Below are 9,506 nucleotides of genomic sequence, written 5' to 3' on the forward strand. Positions count from 1 at the left end.
AGAGGGCTTCCCTTCCATGAATTTGGCTAGCAGAGACCACTTTGAAACTCAGCTATGCTCAGTTTGTAAAATGGAGAAGTGTTGGTTGAAGGAACTGCTGTTCAAAATTTCAGGAAAGCACCAAATGCTGGCCAGCCAGGAAATTGCAATGAGAAAAATTTCTTTTAGGTTATCTCTTTAGCCCCACCCATGGGAGAAACTCTGTGCCCTATTAGTGAGTCCCTGGCCCAATATTGATAACTTCAGCTGGACAATTTTAAGGACTCAGAATAAGTAGAACCAAAAATCAAAGAAGATCTATTAAACAAAACAAAACTCTAGTCAAGATAGAGAAATTGGCCAACAGAGTAAATTCACCAACATGTTCAGATGACTAGACATCAGCAAAAAATTACAAGCCATATTAAGAACAGGAAGAGATGGCCCATACAAAGAAACAAATTAAATATCCTATGAGATATAGAATTTAAGACAACTAATCAATGATAATAACATAAACCTCCTAAATCAATTCATAGGGTTGAAGGAAAATATGACTAAAGAGATAAAAGATATTAAGAAGACACTGGGTGAGCATAACGGACAATTTGAAAGCCTGCAAAGAAAAGTCACAGAATTTGTAGGCAAGAGAGACATGATGGGTGAAAGTAAAAATACATTAAAGTACATAACAGCAGATTTGAATTGTTTGAAGGCAGAATTAGTAATTTTGAGGCTAGAGCATCTGAACTGGAAAAGCCAGGAGTTCAGAAAGAAAAAATGGAAAAATGGAACAGGGCCTCAGGGAAATGAATAACAACATGTAATGCATGAACATACAGGTTACCAGTGTCCCAGAAGGAGAAGAGAATGGAAAAGTGGCAGAAAGACTATTTGAGGAAATAATGATTGAAAACTTCCCAACCATTATGAAAGACATAAATATCAATATCCAAGAAGCACAATGCATCCCAAGTAGAATAAATCAAAGTAGACCTACTCTGAGACATCTATGCACAATGAAAAATATCAGAGTTTAAGAGTAGATCATTCTTCCCTCTTCCTGCCTTCAGCAACTACCATGACCACATTCTCCACATCAGTGCTACAATTTCTTCCATTACTAGTCACAATAAGAGATTGAGAGGTGATGAGTTTTGTTTGTTTTTATTATTATTGAAATAATGAATGTGCTCTAAGAATGACTGAAATGATGAATGCACAAATATGTGATTACACCGAATACCACTGATTGTTCCCTTTGGATGGATTTATGCTTTATTAATATGTATCAATAAAATAGATTTGTTTAAAAACAAGAGGATTCTGAAGCAAAAAGAGAAAAGCAAAGCATCACATACAAGAGAACCTTAATAAAATTAAGTGCCAACCTCTCATCAGGAGTCATGGAGGCAAGAAAAAATTGTATGATGTACTTAAGGTACTGAAAGAGAAAAACTACCAGCCAATAAGTCTGTCCGTGGTAAAACTGTCCTTGAAAACTTAGGGTGCATTTAAATTCTTCACAAAGAAAAACTACCAAAAGACCAGAATTAGAAGAGATATTAAAGAGAATGCTGCAGACTGAAAAGAAAAAACAAAAGTGAGAGACTTGGAGAAGAGTATAGAAATGAAGATTATTAGGAAGGTTACATTAAAGGGTAAAAATATAGACAATAGTAATGGAAAGTAAAAGGATAAAATGGATGAAGTAAATAATGCCTTTTTAGTAATAATGTTGAATGTTAAGGACTTTAACTCCCTAGTCAAAAGATATAGACTGATAGAATGTATAAAAAAATATGAACTATCTATATGCAGTCTACAAGAGACTTATATCAAATGTAAAGACGAAAGTAGGTTGAATGTGAAAGATTGGAAAAGATAGTCCATACAAGTAGTGACCAAAAAAGAGTGGAGAAGTGATACTAATTTCAAACGTAATAGAATTTAAATGCAAAACTGTAATAAGGGATGAAGGCAGTCACTATGTATTAACAAAAGGGATGATTCATCAAGAAGAGATAACTCTAGTACATATTTAAGCACCAAACCTGAGAGCCACAAGATACATGAGGCACACACTGGTAAAACTGAAGGAAGAAATAGATGTCTCTACAATAATAGTTGGAGACTTCAATATGCCACTCTCAGTATTGGATAAAACATCTGGACAGAGGATAATTAAGGAAACAGAGGGCTTGAATAATACGATAAATCAACTAGACCTAAGAGACATATATAGAGCTTTACACTCCAAAAAAGCAGGAGATAAATCATTCTCAAGTGTTCAGTGATCCTTTTCTAGGATAGAACTTATGTATGGTCACAAGACAGGTCTCAATAAATTCATAAAGAAATTATACAAAATACTTTTTCTGATCATAACAGATTGAAGTTGGAAATGAATAATGGATGGAAAATGGAAAATTCATAAATACAGAGAGACTGAACTCAAAATCTTAAGGAATCAGTGGGTCAAAAAATAAATTGAAAGAGATTTCAGCAAAATCTTGAGATAAATGAAAAGGAGAACCCAAAATTTTAAAACTGACAGGATACCAAAAGGCAGTGGTCAGAGGGAATTTTATAGCCCTTAATTCTTACATTAAAAAAGAAGAAAGAGCTAAAATTGAAGATCTAACTTCACACCTGGAGGAACTAGAAAAGGAATAGCAAACTAATACCAAACCAAGCTGAAAGAGAAAAATAGGAGAGATAAAAACAGAAATAAATGAAATCAAGAACAGCAACAACAATGAAAGAACAATAGAGAGGATTTAAATAATCCAAATTTGGTTCTTTGAGGAGATCAGTAAAATGACAAACTCTTAGCTAGACTGACCAAAAAAAAAAAAAAAAGAGGGAAAATGCAAATAAATAAAATCAGAAATGAAAGAGGGACATTACTACTGACCCCAAGAAATAAGAGATCATAAAAGGATAATATGAACAACTGTACACCAGAAAACTAGATGATGTAGATGAAAAGGACAAATTCCTAGAAACACACAAGCAACCTATGTTGGCCCTAGAAGAAATAGAAGACCCCAATAAAACAATCACAAGTAAAGAGATTGAAACAATCATCAATACCTCCCCAAATGGTAGAGAAAGGAAAGCAGAGGGCTAATCTGCAGAAATGGTAAAAAGGTTGTAAATCTTTGGAAATGAAAGTAAATGGTGAAGGCATATTTTGGTGTTTATAATTAGTAGAGCAATTATATGGGTATGACTGGTTGAAAGGGAAAGCCTAAGAACATGTATATTATGAGAAGGAAAACTAAACACTGTAACATGGGTCTGTATAAGATAATAAAACCTCATGTAAAACATGAAAATGGGTGATATTGCATACATAAGACTGTTCTAAAAAATATTAAAACAAATATACTAGAGAGAAGAAAAAAGAATAGAAGCTATTTACAGCAGAGGAAGTATAGAGAGACTGAGAGGTAATGAGTTTGTTTTTTGTTTATTATTATTATTGGTATAATGAAAGTGCTCTAAGAATGACTGAAATGATGAATACACAAATATGTGATTATATCTAATACCACTGATTTTAAGTTTTGGATGGATTTATGCTTTATTAATACATATCAAAAAATTGATTGTTAAAAAAAACCCAACACCTCCCAAAGAAGAAAAGCTCAGGACAAGACGGCGTCAGAGTTGCATTCTACCAGTCATTCAAAGACATTATGCATTCATGGATTGGACGACTAAAATAGCTAAGATGTCTATCCTACCCAAACTGATTTACAGATTCAATGCAATCCCAATAAAAATCCAAACAGTCCTTTTTTGCAGAATGCAAAAACCAATTATCAAAATTATTTGGAAGAGTAAGGGACCCCAAATAGCCAAAAATGTCTTTAAAAAGAAGAACGAAGTTTGAGGACTCTACCTTCTGACTTTAAAGACTACTACTTAGCTGCAATGGTAAAAACAGCATGGTACTGGCTTAAAGACAGACAGATTGACCAATGGAACTGAATGGAGAACTCTGAAATAGACCCTCACATCTAGTGAAGTGATTTTTGACAAAGGTGTCAAATCCTCACACCCTTGCCAGAACAGTATATTCAAGAAATGGTGCTGGGAGAATGTAATATCCATGTCCAAAAGAAAGAAAGATGAACCCTACTTCACACCTCATACCAAAATTAACTACAAATGGATCAAGGACCTTAATAGAAAAGATATAACCATTAAACTCCTGGAAGAAAATGTATGAAAACATCTTCAAAACTTGTGGTAGGCAGTAGGTTCTTAAACCTTACACCCAAAGTACAAGCAATTAAATATCAAATAGATAAATAGGACACTTTTGCACCTCAAAGGACTTTGTCAAAAGGATGAAAAGGCAGCAGACACATTGGGAGAAAATATTTGGGAATCACATATCTGATAAGGGTTTAATATCCATGCTAAATAAAGATATACAACTCAACAATAAAAAATCCATCTACCCAATTAAAAAATGGGCAAAGGATTGTAAAGACAATTGTCCAAAGAAGAAATACAAATTATCGAAAAACACATGAAAAAATGTTCAACATCACTAGCAATTAGGGAAATACAAATCAAAACTACAATGAGATATCATTTCACACCTGTTAGGCTGGCCAATATTAAAAAGTTGGGAAACTGTAAGTGTTGGAGAGGATGTGGAGAGATAGGAACACTTATTCACATTGGTGGGAATGTAGAATGGTACAGTCACTGTAGAGGAATGTTTTGGCAGTTCCTGAGGAAATTGAATATAGACTTGAGATGTGACCTGGCAATACTATTACTAGGTATATACCCAGAAGAACGGAACACAAACACACATATGCACACAAATGTTCATAACGGTGTAATTCATTCTTGCCACAAGTTGGGAACAACCCATGTGTCCATCAACTAAAGAATGGATAAACAAATTGTGGTGTATACACATAATGGAATGTTATGCAGCAGTGAGAAGAAATCAAGTTGTGAAGCAGATGATAACATGGATAAGCCTGGAGGACATTATGTTGAATGATGTAAGCCAGAAACAAAAGGGCAAATACTGTATGATTGCTCTGTTATGAACTAAATATATTGTGTAATTCATGAAGTTAATAATTAGAATATAGGTCACCAGAAAACAGAATGAGGGTAGAGAATGGAAAGTTGAGACTTACAAAATGGTTATTTGTAATCTTTGGAAAGGAATAGAAATCATAAAAGCACATCATAGTGTTTATTACTAGCAGAACTATTATCTAGGTATGACAGAGGTTGAAAGGGTAAGATTAAGGTCATGCATTTTGCTAGAAGGAAACCTAAAAAATGTAACATGGGACTGTATAACATAGAGAAACCTCATGTAAAGCATGAATATTGTATATATAAGACTTTTTTACAAAATAAATGCAGGTAAACTAGAGTGAGAGAAACAGAATAGCAGCTACATACAGCAAGGGAAGCATAGAGAGATTGAGAGGTGATCAGTTTTTTGTTCATTTATTATTATTATTTTGAATAACAGAAATGTTCTATAAATGACTGCAGTGATGAATGCACCACTATGTGATTATACTGAATACCATTAATTGTACACTTTCAATAGATTTATGCTTTATTAATATGCATCAATAAAATTGATTTGTTAAAAAAGTATAAAGTACATGTGATTATTGACATTCTCAGGTAAAAACGTATTGAAATTTTGAAAAGTTACAGGCCATTGCTTTTGAGTTAAAAGAAAATGGGCCAGGTGCGTTAATTTTAATATGTTTTATAGAATTAGTTAGCTTTTTAAATCTGAGCATGTATAACTTTGATAAAAAATAAAACATTTTAATCAGTCAGTCCTCATAAAATGTGACAAAAGAGCACACAAATGGTATATAGATAGAATGCAGTGGGATGTAGGAAAAGATCATATTGAACAGGAAAAAATGGAAATAACCAGCAAATAATGAACAAAACTTCAAGAAATTCTTAGGAATATGTAATTTCCTTTAGATATTTTTTTAACACTACACATATTCCACACAGATATATTGGCTTCCCCCAATAGATATGAATATCCTTGAAAGTCACAATTATATGGAAGACAGTAAGTCATAAAGATGTTTTGCTAATTTAAAAAGATTACACAGCAAGTCATTTCTTAACCCAGTACTCAATCACAAATCTACAGCTTTTCAGGAAAGATTCTTTTGGAAAATGCCTCCAATTCTTTTACAGATGTAATCTAGGAAAAACCTATTTCTCCTCTTTTTTGTTTCCTCAGCAATAGCTTCCTTATTGCTTCCTTGACATCTCTGTTTCTCAAGGTATAGATGATGGGATTGATCAAAGCTAAAATCAGACTATATAGCAGTGCCACAAACTTGGTCACATCATGAGAGAGCTTTGGCTTGGGAGTCATGTACACATAGATGATAGTACTGTAGAAAATAGACACCACTGTGAGATGGGAGCCACAGGTCCCAAAGACCTTCTGTCTCCCTCCAGGTGCCTTTATCCTCAATACACTATGGGCAATACGCCCATAAGAGATCAAGATCAGTGACAGAGGAAAAACAAGGAAGATGCTACTTACCATCATAATCTCCTTCTTGTAATTTGTGGTATCCACACAGGCCAGCTGTATTATTGGGGGTGTCTCACAATAGAAATGATTTATCCGGTTGTGGCCACATCGGGGAAGGGTCATTGTGATAGGTGTGTGGACCAATGAGTTGCTGAAACCAATTACCCAGGATACACTGGCCAGTGTCCAGCACAGCTGTGGTGGCATGAGGATGAGATAATGCAAAGGCTGGCAGATAGCAACATAGCGATCATAGGCCATCATGGCCAGAAGGACACACTCTGTGCCCCCCAGACCCAGGGTGAGGAGAAGTTGGACCACACACCCAATGAAACTTATGGATTTGTCTGGCCCACTGAGATTGACCAACATCTGAGGGATGATGCACGTCATACCGATGAGCTCAATAGAAGAAAGATGAGTGAGGAAGAAATACATGGGTGTGTGGAGATGGGGGTCCAGACGGGAGACCAGGATAATGGTCCCATTGCCCATAAGGATTAGAAGGTAGAATATCAAGATGAACACAAATAAAATCCTCTCTACCCATGCCTGCTCTGAGAAGCCCACCAAAATGAAGAAGCCTCCTCCAATTGTAGAATTGTCTCTTCCCATCATAACCCACAGGTTATAGGTGACCTGTGAGAAAAAAAATCATTTTACCATTGTGGTCTATTTGTGGTGTGTGAGAATTCTGTTTCTGACTCAATTTAGTAGAAAATTCCTGTTCAGTAGCTTTTCCTTCCCTTTGCCCAACTAGAGACAGCTGGCTAATATAGAAGTTTCTCAATTAGACGTAGAAGACAATATGAGTAGGAGACAATGCTAACAAACTATTACAGAAATTGTCTCACAGCACAATTCTCTCTCCCATCTTTTCTCTTGCAAACTTCCTTCCTTACGTAGGCTCCTCAGTGTACCTGGAGCTCCACATTGATTTGTCCTTCATAATATCATCTTGCATGCACCTTAAATTACATGTCCTGTGCCCCAAAACATTTACATAATTGTCAATTAAACATCAATCAAATCATCAAATACCCCAATGTTTACACTAAGGGTAGAAATTTTCCTCAGGTACAATGAAGAGGGAGTATTTCTCCAGGACCAAAGTTTGGAGAAATCTGTATTGCTGTTAAATGGACATGACTCAAAGAGGCAGCCAGATAGCGAGACGGCACTGACTCTGTCTGGTGCTGAGGGTTTCATTCTGTTGATCCCAATAAGCTGGTGCACAAAGAGGGAGTCAGCCCTTTCCTTTCGTATCCCCATCATGCCCCCTTCTTGTGACTTCTCTTCTTCCTCACAACTGCACTGATGTTGGTTTTATTCTTATTATTTCTGGATAAAATAAGTAGATGGAAGACTGAGCATTGTATGTCCTTGTAACCCCTAAACAGAAAGGAAAACCCTGCTCCAAAGGTGTAATATTAATTTCCATGACTGACAAACTTTAGTAGGAATGTTGGTTTTGATATTAAAGGTTAATTCATGATTCCCTATTCAAACTATATAAAAGATAATGATGAGCTCTCAGCTATTCCCATTTCAAATTACCCACATTTATGGTAGACAAAATGACATAATATGTATAGCATTTTGTATATTAAAATCTTCACATAGTGAGCTCATTCAATGCCCACAATAGGCCACATTTTGTTGTAAAAATTGGGGAAAATAGGTATCACATTAGCACATCAGTGGTTCTATCATACATGCATGAGAATCACCATGAGGGCTTCTTAAAGCATAGATTGTGGCACCTCAACCCCTAAGCCTCTGATTCAGCAAGTATGAATTGGGGTTCAAGGAACTGCGTTTATAACAAGTACCCAGGAGTTGTTGTTGGTGCTGGTTGGGGACCACACTCAGAGAACTACTCTTTTACCTTTTTTTATTTTTCCAGAGTAATCTTCATATTATATTTCATTGACTAAACACTCAATAGCTGGTTCCTTAATGAGATGACTAGTTAGCAGATTAATACAGGAATGAATAACAAAACCATATAATAATTGAGTTGAAGCTCATGAAGAAGTTGGTGACAGCATCTTAGCGTCCAGGTCCTGAACAATGTCTGGTTTGTGCTCATTATGATCCTCACACTCTCAAACTACCTCTTCCTTCACCTGTCAATGTCTGTTCTGAGTGCTAATTGGCATTTACTCAAATCAACAAAACATTTAATAGAAATATGTATGTACATTTCTGCAAAAACTGTGTAAATGTGAATATTTGCATAGGATCCATACATCATAGAAAAAGAGACTGTTGTGTTTTTTGTGTGACTTTTTAAATAAACCAACATATTTGAATACGTTTTTCTTGTCTACTATCTCCTTTCCCAGATGTTTATACGGGCTACTAATGAAGACAGAGTTGAATATTTGAATGACATCTTAATCCAGTTATCTTCCCCTGGGCAAAGAATACCTCTGACGAATTCATCCTGGCCACCATATATTCCCACGAGTCTGACCTACCATCCCACAAGAGTAGACAAGTATTCAGAAAGGGAATTTAAAAATGAATGTAAATGACCACAGAACCTGCAACTGAAACATAAAGAGGAGATTTAATATCATAGCATAAAGTCAGCATTTGCCCCTTCCTCTTAATATATATCACAAAAAGTAGCATGGATATATAGAAACAGAATCTTAATTTAATATTAATTTTCAGCAAATCTTGGAATTAGGTAAAACCCTAGACCAAAAATTTTGATGTGGGCTGAATATTGCATACAGAAAGGCATGAAGAGAGGATGCTTGGAAATATTATTTGGCAGCTGTAGATCTTTGAAAGAGGTAACAAAATGCACCTCAAAATTGAGTGGTACACCTTCAGGTCTAAAACCTTTATGCCTTGTTTACAGTGGAGGTGACTGGTAAAATATTTTGGTGGGGGATCCTGCCTTAATAAATTTTTTCCCATGAAAAAAGTACCATAT

General features: G+C 35.4%; 1 protein-coding gene across 1 annotated transcript; it reads right to left on the reverse strand.

Moving 5' to 3' along the window:
* Nucleotides 1-6,214: 6,214 nt before the first annotated feature.
* On the reverse strand, nt 6,215-6,949 carry LOC101417080 (putative olfactory receptor 2B8). The gene has a single exon (XM_004452164.4). It carries the CDS (start codon nt 6,947-6,949, stop codon nt 6,215-6,217), a length of 735 nt encoding a protein of 244 aa, XP_004452221.4.
* Between the last annotated feature and the right edge of the window lie 2,557 nt (nt 6,950-9,506).

The sequence above is a fragment of the Dasypus novemcinctus genome, chromosome 2, assembly GCF_030445035.2.
Source record: "Dasypus novemcinctus isolate mDasNov1 chromosome 2, mDasNov1.1.hap2, whole genome shotgun sequence".
In the NCBI taxonomy this organism is placed as follows: domain Eukaryota; kingdom Metazoa; phylum Chordata; class Mammalia; order Cingulata; family Dasypodidae; genus Dasypus; species Dasypus novemcinctus.